The sequence below is a fragment of the Natator depressus genome, chromosome 7 (assembly GCF_965152275.1).
Source record: "Natator depressus isolate rNatDep1 chromosome 7, rNatDep2.hap1, whole genome shotgun sequence".
In the NCBI taxonomy this organism is placed as follows: domain Eukaryota; kingdom Metazoa; phylum Chordata; order Testudines; family Cheloniidae; genus Natator; species Natator depressus.
In genome coordinates, this window is record NC_134240.1 from 114454155 (window position 1) to 114469560 (window position 15406).

Consider the following 15406-nt stretch of genomic DNA (forward strand, 5'->3'; position numbering starts at 1 on the left):
TGCAATAAAAGACAGAAGGATTCACAGCGGATAAAATCTAGCTGGAATTCATAAGTTATACATAGAGTCCGCAAAGCATCTTAGACATCATTCCCAAGCCTGTCAATCCAGCTTCTCCAGTGCTTTCATTCACTTGAAAATGAATATAAATAATTGAATTAAATAAATGCCCGTTTGCTAACAATTGGACACGTATCTACTCCTGTGGGAGCTGAGTGGATTTATTTGTCAGTAAATCAGTGTTGGGCTCTTATGAATAAAGGAATATGCTGCAACATTTATACGGTATCTGAATAATTTTTAAAAGGAGAAGTGAGTTCCCATCTCAAAGCACATTAAACTCCCTACCAGAAATCTTGACGGATTGCTGAGCCAGCTGGGGGAATATGACAAAACCAGTGTTCCAACATTCATTCAGACGCCAAAGAGGTGGGGCACAACCAAATTTAAGCCTCTTTTGAGTCTTCACTCCCAACCGTTAATATGAACAATTTTTTGGTTCTTTCTTGTTAGTTGCCCTAATACCCTCAAACAAAGGTATTGGCATGAGGGCAAGAGAATTCAATCTTTAGTTTTTCATTATTTGCCTTTTTAAAAAGTTTCCATCATCCAACCAGGTAGATGAAACAATACCACTTGCTTAAATGGCCCAATCAGTGACTAGGACAAGTGGACAGTTTGCAACCCAACAACCCCGAGGCTGACATTTCTAACCTGGTTGTCTAAAGTCGGGAACCTAAATCCATATTTAGGCATCTCAATAGGGCTGTTTTTTCAGGGGTGCTGAACACTTCAGGTTCCCATTGATTTCCCCTGGAGTTGCGGGTGCTCAGCACTTTGGAAAATCAGGCCACTTCTAAGGAGGCATCTAACGGGGTTCCAGCACTTGACTTTTGACACCTAGGTGTGAAGAGTGTGGCCATTAACGCCTCAAACAATGATAAATATGAAGAAAGCCATAAAAATCAAAGCCTGCTCAAAAGACATTTGTGAATGGGGTTGCGGGTGGGGAGAATAAAAGCTAAATTTGTTGGATAATCAATTCACAATGAATAATCTGACCAGAGCTCTAATGGATGTGACCAGACTGACAAAAATTTGTTAGTCTCTAAGGTGCCACAAGTCCTCCTTTTCTTTTCACAACAGTAAGTACTGAAGGCAATTGGGATAGATAGAGCAGACTGTATGACAGGACTAGCAAATGTATTTGAGCATAAGCTTTCGTGAGCTACAGCTCAAATCCGATGAAGTGAGCTGTAGCTCACGAAAGCTTATGCTCAAATAAATTGGTTAGTCTCTAAGGTGCCACAAGTCCTCCTTTTCTTTTTGCGGATACAGACTAACACGGCTGCTACTCTGAAATATGACATGACTGTATTCTTAGCACATAATGAATTTTTCCAGCATGCCAGTTTAATCTCGGCACATTCAAGTTCCCCTGCAAGCAAACAGCTAAGGACTGATACAGTTTTGTTTTTCCAGACCTAAGGACAAAGGGAATATCAACCATCTGGCTGGAGAGGTTTTATTAGTTGTTTTCCTCCCTAATTAAGCAATAACCACTGATGCAGAGGGCATTTCCTGGGATTAATGACTAGCAGGAAGTCACTGATGACCTGAGGTTACAGCTGAGATTAACCTTGGCTGCTCATTCATGGCCCTGTATTGAAGCCATTATTGCCACTGTAAAGTGAAAATGAAAGAGAGAAAAGCATAACCCTGTTAATTTTTTTTTTCAATAGGTGGTTCCATTTCAGGTGCTAGGAAAAGGACATACGGGAGGGCGACTCTGAAAAACGACTGTAAAACATGTCATTGCCGTTGCATATTGACTCTATTTTATTCTGGGCAAGTGGGCTCAGTGTCTGAGGGAAAGTTCATCACCATTAGAGCGTACACGTTTCCCACCTGCCAGCCCCACAAACCCAACCTGGGCTGTGAAAGGCGCGCGAGGTTCCTTCTGGCGCACGCAACATTTCCAGCACTCGAGTCCGCCACCGCAGCACCGGTAACAAGGCTGCTAATGAGACACAAACCAGCTTAGACTCCAGCTCCCTCTCCTGCAGCTGTGTTAGCCTGACACCGCTAACAGGAACGAGAACTTGTTTTCATCCCTGAAGCGAATGAGAGCTGACTCAGAAGACACATGTATTTGAGCCACAGAGTGCAAAGATGGCATTTTATATTGACAGTTTGCTTACGATAACTGCACTTACATGCCCTGTATGCAGGCCAGATTGCTTGACTCATTCTGTTACCATCCTATTCCATTTATAGTCCATATCTGCCTGCTATCTATTAACCATTTCCTTCAAGATCCTTGACTTGTCCTGCAAAGGCTGCAATTTGCGCCCCACTCTAATGGCTGTAATTATGATTCATCATAGCTGGGTGGAGTTGTTGTAAATTCAGTATGTATCAGGCTTCCAGGCCCTCTCTAAGTGCTGTGCTGACTACCCCAGTGCTTATCTCTGTCCTGCCAATGCACTCCTTTCCAAGCCTGCATTGTTTGATCAAGGCATTCTGCTTTAATCCCACGATGAAGGGGTAGTGTGATTTTCCCAACCAGTGAGGAAATGTTTCTGAGCCCCCGCCCCTAACACACCCAGAGCCCCGATCTCAGGGAACCAGGGCTCTCAGAAACTTCAGGCTGCCCCCACCCTGGGACCCTAGGGAACCCAGGCTGCCAAGGAGCTGGAAGCTTGACAGCCAGGGCTTCCAGGCTGTCCGCTCTCTGCCCAGACTGCTGCATGAGACTCTGGGCAGGGGGGCCAAAGCTGAAGCCCTCAGGCTTCGGCTTCGGCCCTGGGCCGTGGGGCACGGGCTTCAGCCCTGGGCCCCAGCAAGTCTAATCCAGCCCTGGCAACCCCATTCAAAGGGGGTCGCGACCCACTTTGGGGTCCCAACCCACTGTTTGAGAACCACTGGTGTAGATAAACACAGGACTGCCATAAAATGCACCCGGTTCCTCCAAGAATACGAGGCGCTGGAGACCCTCAGTTGAGGAGGAGAGGGGAATTTATACTGTTCATCTGATGTGTAGTTCCTGGTTTGGGAATTTCAGCACTGCTTTTGCCTCTTGATGCTTTGTTAGGACTGACCCTGTCCAAATAGGCTTGTGTTCAGTGTGCACGTGTCATGTCTAACCTGCCTCAGCATATTTCACACCTGCATTTTGCACTCACTGTACTAGGCCCAATGGCTCTGATACTCAAACGTATTTTGGTGCCTAATTCCCATTGAAGTCAGTGGGAGTTAGGTATCTAACTACTGTTGAGGCACCACAGTGCCTATATGCCACACGGATTTTCATTTCTGAAAAGCTAGTTACATCAGGAATAAAGCCCCATGAAACTGAGGGCATAGAACAAGTTATTACACTAAAGTAATCAATCCCACAGTATTTTAACCTTCCTGCACAGATCACATTCTCGGGTCGCACACGTGAGTCCTGGGAGGTGTGTGCCTCTGAGAACAGGGGCACTGACAGCCCCATCCGCAGGCGTATCCTGGTGCATGGAATTGTGAGGAATTCACTGTTGTGGAGACAACCGCTCCTATTCTATTTCAGAGCAAAACCAGTGACCTCTAGGGAGCATCGTGTAGACATTCAATGTGGGTATGCTGAAAAAGAGTCTCTATTGTATGTGAAAATGGCACCCGAGCCCAGAACCTCAAAGGTATTCGGGCGCTTAAAGCCCTTTGAAATCAATGGGCGATAGACAGGTAACACCTTTGAGGTTCTGGGCCCTGTGTATTCCTCTGTGTATTCAGAGTCAGATCTTCTTTACTAATTAAAAATTAGGATCCAGCCCTATAGGGTACACTTATTACCACAGTAAAAGCTGGTCTGGGCAGGGCCGGCTCTGTGGGGTAGGGATAGCTCAGTGGTTTGGGCATTGACTGCTAAACCCAGGGTTGTGAGTTCAACCCTTGAGGGGGCCATTGAGGGATCTGGGGCAAAAATTGGGGATTGGTCCTGCTTTGAGCAGGGGGTTGGACTAGATGACCTCCTGAGGTCCCTTCCAACCCTGATAGTCTATGATTCTATGAAAACAAGCAGGTGCTTGGGGTGGCACATTTCTAGGGGTGGCATTCAGGCGCTGGCCATGCCACTCCTAGAAACGTGCCCCAGCTCACCTGCACCACCGCTACTCCGCTTCTCCCCCCTCCCTCCCTCGCTGCATGCCAAACAGCCGTTTCGCGCGGCAAGCCTGGGAGGGAGGAGAAGCCGAGCAGCAGCGTGCTCAGGGGAGGCGGCGGTGGTGGAGCGGAGACGAGCTGGGGCGGGGAGCGGTTCCTCTACCCGCCCCATTACTTCCTGCGCTCCCCCACACCCTTGCTCACCTCTGCTCTGCCTGCTCCCCCGATCGCTCTGCCTCTCCCTCGGTGGAGAGGGAGTGGGGAGAAGCAGAGCAGCGGCGTGTTCAGGGGAGCAGGCGGAGCGGAGGTGAGCTAGGGCGGGGTGTTGCGGGAGGTGGGAGCCGCAGGAAGCAATATGGGGGGGAATGCAGCACGCCCAGGGGAGGAGGCGGGGCCGGGGATTTGGAGAAGGGGTTGGGAAGGTGCGGAGTTGGGGTGGAGCCGGGGGGGGGGGCCACGAGAAAAAAAAGCGGGGGGCGGCCAAAACTTTTTTTGCTTGGGGTGGCAAAAATCTTAGAGCCGGCCCTGGGTCTGGGTCAGCTGTCTCAAGCTCGTGGGGCTCAGGCTGTGGGGCGACAAAATTGCAGTGTAGACATTCGGGCCAAGGCTGGAGCCCGAGCTCTGAAACCCTGCAAGGATGGGGATAATAAGACTGACCTCATTAATAATGCCCTTTGAGATCTACAGCTGAATAGCTAGGAATTATTATTACCTGCAATTTTTCTTAGACCCGGTGAGCCTATGAACTGAGAGAAACCAGGTTTACTCTGGAATTTAAATCAATTGTCCTAGCGCAAAACACTTACAGAGACATCAGAAGTCAGAACGTAGTGTTTCAGTTCCTAAAGTTCAATTAATTCATCAGAACAACTGGATACTGTCTATATGTATATTTCTTAACCAGCAAGGGTTTTTTCAATAATGCATGGAGGTTTTCAGTGTCAAGCAAACGCTCTGCAACAGCACGCAGCTTGCAAATGAATGCAGTACAGCCTTGAGCATGAACTGTTTTCTCACAGATGCTCACCCCCATGGTGGGAAGTCTTTATGGAAAGAAAAAAAAAAAACACATGGTCCGACAAGCCATAACAGTTTAAAATGACAAAGGCGTGAATCTTTCATGTAAGAAATAAGACGATTTAAAACAAACGTTTATAAAATGATGGGCGTGAACTCCAACTCTTTTTTGCGAAGGAATACAAAGCTGCTTTTGCAGATTTAGTTCCCAGATCTGTATTTTGACCATATGAGCCAAATTCTGAAGGATTTCATGGCTTGCAAAGCCAGCAGGGACCATTAGATCGTCTAATCTGACCTCCTATATAACACAGGCCAGAGAATTTCAACCAGTTGCTCTTGAACTGAGCCCAGTAAATTGTGTTTGGCTAAAGCATATTTTCCAGGAAGGTATCCAGCCTTTCTTTGAAGACCTCAAGAGATAAAGACTCTACCACTTCCTCTGATAGTTTGTTCCAATGGTTAATCACCCTCACTGGTTAAAAAAAAAGTGCCTTATTTCTAATTTTACTTTGTCAGCCATGGGTTCTTGTCATGCCATTCCAGGGTAGGTTAAAGGGCCCTTCAGTAACTGGTATTTTCTTCCCAGGAAGGTTCTTATATAAGCAATGGGAATGTTGGGGGGAGCGGGGGGGGGGGGGGGGGAAGAGTCAAGTTGCATTTTCCTAAGAAAGGAGCTAGTGATTTGGCCTTGTATTATTTGAGGATTAATTACAAAGAATGGGCAAAGAACCAGTCCAGAGCCAATTAGAAATGGAAGCCAGATGCTGCACTCCCTTAATACTGGCAAAACTCCCATTGATTCCAGTAGGAGTTCTGCTTAAGTAATGACTAAGGCCCAATTCCTCAAAGGTATTTAGGGGCTTAACTCCCATTGAAAGTGATGTCCTATATCCTCAAGTTCAGCAAACTCTGGCTATTTCACATCAAAAAGTGGGGAGAGGGCACAGAATCTTGCATAGGGAATATTCTCTCCCATTGAAATCAATGGGAGTTAGATCCCTAAATACCTTTGAGGATCTGGGCCTAGAGATGGGCCAGAACCAAAAACCCAAATCTAAGTGCTCCCAAGTTTTAGAAACATTTTGACCTAGATCCACTTTTTGCAGCTGGGAGCCATCTCTAATCAGACCCAGGGGTGGGTGAACCTCAGGATCTGTTTCAGTTTAGAAGCCAGACATTGGTGTGGCAGGCTGAAGCATCTAAAGCAAAGGCAGCATGCAAAACTTTGCTGGGCAGTTGACAGCAAAGGCTTCCAGAGATTTCTAACTGATTTAGCCTCAGCACTGGAGGAGCCTTTGGTTGTAGAGGGCATCAAGACTGGGTGTTGGAAACGTAGAGATGCTTGGAAATGAAATAGAATGGAGGAAAAGCTCACGGACCCCTTTGTGGAACCTTGAAGATCAGGCCTGAGCCGTAACTTTGTTGGATCAGAGGTTCTGATTTTATTTCCCTACTGGTTTGTCCTGCTGAGCCTTTGCCGTTTTAAGCTGCTCATTACCCCCAAGTTGGTTGACCCTGTAGTTCACTGCACAGAGAAAATAAAAGTGAGAGCTGTCCTGGCGGCCGGAGCAATGGGGCCAGGTCTCAACAGCTGTTAGGTGTTGTGTTGCCAGAAAACACCCAGACGTTTGGTCTCATTGAAATCAATGGGAATTGTGCCATAGATTTGGCCTGTTTACTTCCACAGGACGCAAGTGGGGGGGGTCAGAGGTCAGTACTCAGCCCAGGTTTCCATCATCATTGCAGCCCTTGTGAGTACAGGACGGGGGGGGGGGTGTAGGGGCAAATCGTCAGCCAACTAACTTCTCTATTTTCTCCACTCTTACAGCTTGTAAACAGCGGAAGCAATTTCAGCTACAAATATTTAAGCCAGGCATCCCAAAGAAGTTATGAGAAGCCAGCTAAGAAGTGTCATTTCCAGTAGAAAGAATGGCACAGGGCCAGCAGCACCACTTCTTTATTACACTACAGATGCCGTGGCAGAAGTAATCTTGGCAGACTTGGAACTTTCCAAGTGCCAAATGAACAGTAAAAGCAAAAGCTTTAATTCTCACGAAAATCTTCCTCCTCCCCACGAGCAGCCACCAAACTCAGAGGGACCCGCTTGGGGCACTGGGAAACAACTGCAGCAACCAGGAGGAACGTGCATCTTTCCCCACCTGCGGAAAGCATGGCTGATTGGTGGCATGTGCCACTACAGAACCCCTGGGCTTGTGGTGGACTTCTCTCGGCCTGGGAGCTACAGGCTCCGTCTGGGCAGTAAACTGGGCCAACTCTGCCTCTTAGTCTATCTTTTAGCTAAAATCTTGGCTGAGCTGGCCATGCTGTTTCCCTGTGCTTCTCCTACATTTACACAGCTCATCGCCTCCTGAAAGATCCCAAAGCATCCCTTGTACGGCCAAACTCCTGCAGAAATTGGTGAAAATCTGAGCGTAAGGAATGCAGGACCAGCACCACACCCACCCGGACAAAGGTTGGGCTGGATGAATCATGGGTCGGCTCCAGGGTAGAAATTTCTACATTTCTGCTGGAGGAACTCATCACATGGCCTCTCTCCCAACAGCCTTGGCCACTAGCACCTGACAACATTGCAAGGCCTGTTTCTCTGACAGCACCAACCCCACCTGCTGCTTGAGACTGTGGGTACGTCTTCACTGAATCACAGGGTATGTCCCGCTCTCCTCCTTGGGCAAAGCAATGACATGCAGCCTCTTACCCAGGGCTCACCATGATTTAAACCTTCTCTGCTGTTGATTAGAGACACAGGGTATGATCGCAGCACTAGCTGGCATACCCGAGCTAGCTTTAATCTTAGCTGGCTCGGGTACCAACTAGTGAAGCTGTGACAGCAGAGGCTTCAGCGTGGGCTGTACAAAACCTCATGGGACCCCAGGGAATTACGCAGAGAGCTGGCCTGCCCTGAAGGCCATGCTGCTGCAGTTGCCCTAATCCAGAACTAGGGTGACCAGCTGTCCCGGTTTTATAGGGACAGTCCCAATTTTGGGGGCTTTTTCTTGTATAGGCACCTATTACCCCCCACCCCCGTCCCGATTTTTTACACTTGCTATCTGGTCACCCTATCCAGAACCCACATTCACAGCCCTACCAATTGCTACCGCTGGTCACCACCTTGCTTGCCTCTGGGTCGTACTATTTAGGGAAGGGAAGATAAAAGGCAATCAGGGTTATCAGAGCAGTGGGGCAAACTATGTCAAGGCCCCCACAACTTCTCTAGCTCCCAGGAAGTGCTGTAGCATCTCAACCAAGGCCATTCCAGGCAGGTTCAATAGCTGTCCCCAGCCAGCGATTTTGTTTGCCTGACAGCCCTGGAAATGCCCTTTCCCCCTGGGATGAGAAGGTTCGTAGTGGGGAAGCTGATATATCCCATATAAAAGGAACAGTAGATGCTACAGCAGTTCAGTAACATCAAGACAGGGGTTTGATCACTGGGATTTTCATTTGACACAGGACATTTGCAGACATCAGTGCTACCTATTTTCTCCCTAGAGCCACACCCCCATATCATCGGCATACCTCTCCTTATTCCTGCTCTATTGCCCCCGCCCCCCTTCCCTCTGTCTCTCAAGATATTCACCTAACGCTGACAGTGGGGCATTAAGAATTTGAAAATTGCACTCCAGCTTTATTCCAGTTTGGGGGCTTACCAAGGAATATTGAGTCTTCTCCTGGCTGAAGGAGCTGCGTTCCGTATAGCAGCAGGCCCCCAAAGCTCATCAGTGATTCATTCACAAAGCCATGTTAGCCACTCATTGAGTTCTTTTGTTCACTTATCTTATTTTTATAAAACAAACTATGAAGCCAAGTTAGCAATGATTTGGGGGTTCCTATACCGATGTCCTGGCTTTCAGAAGTGTACCGCACCCAAACTCCAGCAGATAGCAATGGAAGCTGTAGCTGTTCAACACCTCTGAAAACCAGCCTCTTTTTGGAAGTCTCGGGTTGAGCACCCAAAAGCAGACAGCTAAAATCAATAGCCTCTTTTCAGACTGTCAATGTTGAGGACCCCTGATGCTGCAAACACTTACTCACCTGCTTATAGTTAAATATGTGCATAACCCCATTGACTTCATGTGAGCAAAGCAAAGTGTTTGCCAGATTCCTGCCTTAAGACAGCAATCACTTTGGGGCAGAGATTGTGCAAGGTTCTGTATAAAAGGACAATGCTCAATTCTGATTGGGTTCTCTGAGTGTTACTGTGATCATAGAATATCAGGGTTGGAAGGGACCTCAGGAGGTCGTCTAGTCCAACCCCCTGCTCAAAGCAGGACCAATCCCCAATTTTTGCCCCAGATCCCTAAATGGCCCCCTCAAGGATTGAACTCACAACCCTGGGTTTAGCAGGCCAATGCTCAAACCACTGAGCTATCCCTCCCCCGCAGATAATAACTTAATAATAATAATGCAGATAATAACTTAACAACATCATGTTAAACCAGGGAAAGATGTTCTTTCTTTTTTTCTTGACTCTGGGAAAAGGTCAAGGTTTACCAGATTCACTTTTATATACACATCAGCCTGCTCCCAAAAGACTTGAAACAAACAAACAAAATCTCTTTGGGATGGGTGACTGTCGTCTTTTATAACGTGAAATGCAGTTCAGCTAAACCCAACAATTATAATCTCCTGGTTTTATCATCATTTCTAGTTGCATTTATGACCTAATTATTTAGCATCCTGGCTGTTTGTAAATACTGCACCACACAGATATTTCTACTGAGAGTCAAAAAGGTATTGATAAGCCAACCAAGCAAATCTCACAAGGTAACCCTAAATCCTGTTCTTTAAGAAGCACATGCATGCTCCTACTGTGGCATGAGAAAAGAAAGCAGCAGCTCAAGAACTCATTATGTCACTGCGCAATGAACTAAGCCATTGTTCAGCGTTAGGTATAGCAATGCCTTTTGGAAAACACAAGTGACTCTTCTGACGACACCATTTATGGAGCCTAAGCCCGCAGCTGATGTAGAGTTTTGAAACTTGTGAACTGTTGAAAGTACCAATAACAGAATATTCATTCAAGTTTATTTCACATTTAATCTGGAAACTTTTTTATTTAATAAAAATCCATTATAGCAACTGCTGCTGACTTTTTATTTTTAAAGGTAAAGGAAAGCTTGCTTTTTTCCCCCCCTCACCTCTCAAGGATTCAGCTTTGAAAACTTATGTGGCTGTAAACTTTGGTGTCCAACTCCCATAATTCACCGTGGGACCTTTGGAGTTAATTACATCAAAAACAAGAGTAAAAGGAATAAAACACTCTTGGAAGTAAAAAGCTCTCTTTCTCCTTTAAGTCTGTTACTGTACGTTTGATAGCTGCTGTCCAACCAAATTCCGTTTACAATGGAGTAATTGAAACAAATGTTTCATCTTTCATATCATTTCTGTGACCTGTCAGTATTTAAAGGAAGCTGTTGTTATAACGTTAAAAGGTTTCCCCATAGTTTATTGTGAATGGCAAAGAAGTATTTCCTTTTTAATATTCTTCAGGAAGTTTTCCTCATGGCACAAGGATGTTAGATTTGTTGTTTTATAATAGATAAAATACCACTTTTTCAGAAGTAACTCTTTCTTTCCCATTCCAATATGATATTTACACATTTTTTAAAAAGTATAATTACACTATAAAATATAGGAGAAACTGTATGTAAGTTTCTCCTGCTTTAAAGGGCTGTCCTGTATAAGATTCAGATCAAAAAAATGGACAGTTCACCAGTCTCCACTGAAAATGAAACTAGAAAATTAAAAACTTAGATCTTAGGTTACTCAAAAAGGCAGAACTGCTTTTGTGCATGAAACCCGGTTTTGTGTGCAGGAAACCCAGCAGGAATTAAAATGTCAAAAATAAATACAAATCAGATAACATGATATGTAACCTGATATTTACTTTAAAATGTTATCTATTTACAATCAGGGGTGGGAAAAACAAGTTAGCATTGAACACATTTCCGTGGTAATGGGATGTTACTTTCTATTAACTCTTTAAGAACTTGATTGTTCTCGAGCATCACCTTGCAAGCAAAATGAGTTCATTGTTCTCAATCATTTAGGTCAGTTCTGATTGCATTGTGAAACTCTTTTTTTTTTTCAGTTAGCAGAAAGAGGAATGTTACCTTTTCAGCAATACTAAATAATAGAGAGCACAAAAAGGAAACAGAATCAGGTACAGAAAAATATCCTCTAATATGGTCAGGTCTGCGCTTACAAGATTTATGGCCAAAAATCCAATAGCACATTGGAAATCTTGGTAATACTATTGAACTGCAGGGTTGAGGAGATGGCTCCAATAGTTTTTATGCTTCAAGTTGTCAAGACTATTTAAAAGCATAGTTTCAAAGCTGACTGCCTTTCAAAAATTAAGGCAGAGGGATCTCAGGGATGGAATACTGTATTTTTACAAGAAGTTTAAAGTTAATTATACATCCACAAAATAGTTCATGTGGGCCTGTGTATTTTCTCTTTGTTGTTGTTTTCTGAAATTCACTGACATTTTTAAAGAGTCAAGCTTATAAGTCATGACCCCATCCAAAGCCAGAAATGATCCACTTGCAAACCCAAATGCTGAGGCTGTGTGTTTCCCTTGCTTGCTTTGTTGTTGCTGCTGTTTGGTGTTTTAATAGTTTCATCTCAGTTTTTAAAAGGGGTCTCACCTGCATGTCAGAGGAAACTATCCACTTGCAAGTCCAGCCCAAGGCAGCTGTGCATCACCCTCACACGGAGAGCCTTTAGTCACCAGTCAAGCTGACAGAAAACGGTCTGTTCATCAAACAATCCTTTTCCTGTCTATCCTGCAGAGGATCTTTTTGAAGGCCCTCCTGAAGTCGTGGTTGAAGATGGTGTAGATGACAGGGTTCAGAGAGCTGTTGCAGTAACCAAACCAGAAGAAGAATTTGAAGAGGGTGTCGGGCACGGAGCAGCTCTTGCAGACAGCGGTGAGCGTGTAGGTGAAGAAAAAGGGAAACCAGCATATGACGAAGACCCCGATCACCACTGCCAGCACAAAGGTAAAGCGCTTCTCCCGGTTCTGCCTGCCCCTCCACCGGGACGCTTTGGCGTTCCTCTCCTCCTCCATCCTCCTGGGCAAGCTGTCCCCTGGCTTGATCTGGCTCAGCTTGGTCTTGCCCTTGCATCTCTGGGGCCTCCCTTGCTTCCTGCACTGGTGGTTCTCATTGTGCTCCGAGGAGGAAGTCTCCTCCATGTCTATGCCATTGAGTTCCCTCTCCTGCCCTCCTTCTCCCTCCGTCACCTTCTCCCCATTGAGCTTGGCTGCTGCTGGCAGATCCTCCTTATCTGCCAAGCCATTTTGCCTTTTATTGGGGTGTTCTCCTCTCCTGCTGAGGGGCACCCGGGTTCTCCTCTTGGCAATCTGATAGATACGTACGTAGACCAGAATCATGATGAGGCAGGGGGCGAAGAAGGAGCCGATGCAGGAGGAGATGATGTACCACTTCTCGTCGTTGATCTTGCACCCCGCTGCCCGGTCGGCCTGCTGCCCGTTCTTCTTCTCGATGGAGATGAGGGGCGGGAATGAGATGACGGCCGAGATGACCCAGACGATGAAGATGATGCACTTGATGCGGCGCGGCGTGCGCTTGAGGTTATACTCGATGGCCTGGGTGATGGACCAGTAGCGGTCCAGGCTGATGGCACACAGGTGCACAATGGAGGAGGTGCAAAACAGCACGTCCAAGGCCAGGTAGATCTCACACCAGACCTTGCCAAAGTACCAGTAGCCCATCACCTCGTTGGCCAGCGAGAAAGGGATGACCAGCGTGGCCACCAGGATGTCAGCGGAGGCCAGGGAGACCAGGAAGAGGTTCTGGGGGGCCTTGAGCCCACGGCTGGTGAAGACGGCGATGATGACCAGCACGTTGCCGAAGATGGTGAAGAGCATGAGCAGCCCCGCCAGGCTGATAAGGGTGAGGGTGGTGTGGAGAGGGTACGGTGTGCCTCCCCTCGGCCCGGCGTCACTCTCATTCAGGCTCCCGTTGCCCCCAGGAGGTGGGTAACCCTCCTCTTCCAGCTGGTGCTGGTACTCCATGGCAGAGAGGAAGCGCCCCCTCTCCGTGAACGGGTTCTCCAGGGTAAACATCAAACCCAGCCTGCCGTGCCCCCCGCTAGGAGTCACCCAGAAACTCAAGGGCCGGCCGCTGCACCTAGCAGGTCTGTCGCCTCCTGCCAGCGGAGCGAGGGGCGAAGCTTAATTCAATCCGCAGCAGCCTCTGGCTCCCACGACTTCAGTTTCCTAGAGCGAGAGCGGCAGCGCGAGGGGGAGGGCAGCGTCTCTGCCCTTTGGTTTGTTCGGGTCTTTTATAAGCAGCAAGCGGCTGCTCCTCCCTCCCCGTGGTGAAATCTGCTTCATTTCCAGCCGGCTTTGGGGGGGCAGAGGCTTTCCATCCCTTCCCCCCCCCCCGCCCCGGCTCCACGCCGAGAGCAGGTTCCGCACGGCTGGGAAGAGTTCTCGGTTCCTGTTCAAGGCTCCGAAATGAAGTTCACCTTACCTGTGCGGAGAGGGCAGGCGGGGAAGGGTCTGGCGTGTTAATCAAGGGGTCCAGCTAAGGGGGAGGGCGATGGGGGGGGGGAGGGGATTGTCCAGGGGGAAGCGATTGGCTGGATCTTCTCTCCCCCCCGCAGTGTCCGGCAGGAAAGCAAATCCGAGGCAAGGAAAGGGGCTCAGCCCGCGCAGCGAGGAGCGGGACACAAGGTGTGGGGGTCCCCGTCCCTCTCCGGGAGCTGGTCCCTCCAGCTGCGGGCGGCTCGGAGCCGGGCTGAGCCGCAGCCCGAGAGCGCGGGGTCCGGAGCGGCGCCTCCTGCCGCTGCCGCTGCTGCTGCCGCCGCCGCCGCGCTGCCTCCCTCGCAGCCGCCTCGCTTTATAGCCCCGGGGTCAATCCGGAGCCGCCGAGCAGCCGGCGTCAGCCCACGTGGGAACCGGCCCTCCCTGCGCGCGTCCACACCCCGCTCCCTCGTCCCCACTCGCCCCTCCCCGGTCACCGCTCACACCGCCACACCCCCACCCCGACACACCCCTCCCCGGTCACCGCCACACCCCCACCCCGACACACCCCTCCCCGGTCACCGCTCTCACCCCCACACCCCCACCCCGACACACCCCTCCCCGGTCACCCCACACCCCTCCCCGGTCACCGCTCTCGCCCCCACCCCGACACACCCCTCCCCGGTCACCGCTCACACCCCCACCCCGACACACCCCTCCCCGGTCACCACTCACACCCCCACCCCGACACAGCCCTCCCCGTCACCCCACACCCCTCCACGGTCACCACTCACACCCCGACACACCCCGCTCCCTCGTCCCCACTCGTCCCTCCCCGGTCACCGCTCACGCCCCCACCCCGACGCACCCCTCCCCGGTCACCCCTCACACCCCCACCCCTCCCCGGTCACCCCACACCCCGACACACCCCTCCCCGGTCAGCACTCACACCCCCACCCCGACACACCCCCACCTCGACACACCCCACACCCCTCCCCGGTCACCACTCACACCCCTCCACACCCCTCCCCGACACACCCCTCCCCGGTCACCCCACACCCCTCCCCGACACACCCCTCCCCGGTCACCACTCACACCCCGAGACACCCCTCCCCGGTCAGCACTCACACCCCCACCCCGACACACCCCCTCCCCGGTCACCACTCACACCCTCACCCCGACACACCCCTCCCCGGTCACCACCCACACCCCACACCCCGACACACCCCTCCCCAGTCAGCACTCACACCCACACCCCTACACACCCCTCCGTGGTCACCTCTCACACCCACACCCCTTCCCAGTCACCACTCACACCCCTACATACCCCTCCCTGGTCACCACTCATCCCCATACCCCTACACACCCCTCCCTGGTCACCTCTCACACCCACACCCCTTCCCAGTCACCACTCACACCCCTACATACCCCTCCCTGGTCACCACTCATCCCCATACCCCTGCCCGGTCACCATTCACACCCACACCCCTACACACTCCTCCCTGGTCAGCACTCACACCCACACCCCTCCCTGGCCACTACTCACACCCCTACACACCCCTCCCTGGTCACCACTCACACCCACACACTCCCCTCCCTGGTCACCATTCACACACACCCCGCTCCCTAGTCACACCCACATCCCTCCCTGGTCACCACTCACACACACACCCACATACCCATCCCTGGTACCACTCACACCACCCCACACACACACTCCCCTCCCTTCCT

The 15406-nt window shown here is 49.7% G+C and overlaps 1 protein-coding gene across 1 annotated transcript; it reads right to left on the reverse strand.

The window, feature by feature from the left end:
* Window positions 1–9758: 9758 nt before the first annotated feature.
* On the reverse strand, window positions 9759–13732 carry ADRA2A (adrenoceptor alpha 2A). Its single transcript, XM_074960064.1, has one exon. It carries the CDS (start codon window positions 13271–13273, stop codon window positions 11945–11947), a length of 1329 nt encoding a protein of 442 aa, XP_074816165.1. The 5' UTR covers window positions 13274–13732; the 3' UTR covers window positions 9759–11944.
* Between the last annotated feature and the right edge of the window lie 1674 nt (window positions 13733–15406).

Coding starts and splice junctions, on each gene's coding strand:
- ADRA2A (XM_074960064.1), bottom strand. CDS start 13,273: ATGTTTACCCTGGAGAACCCGTTCACGGAGAGGGGGCGCTTCCTCTCT.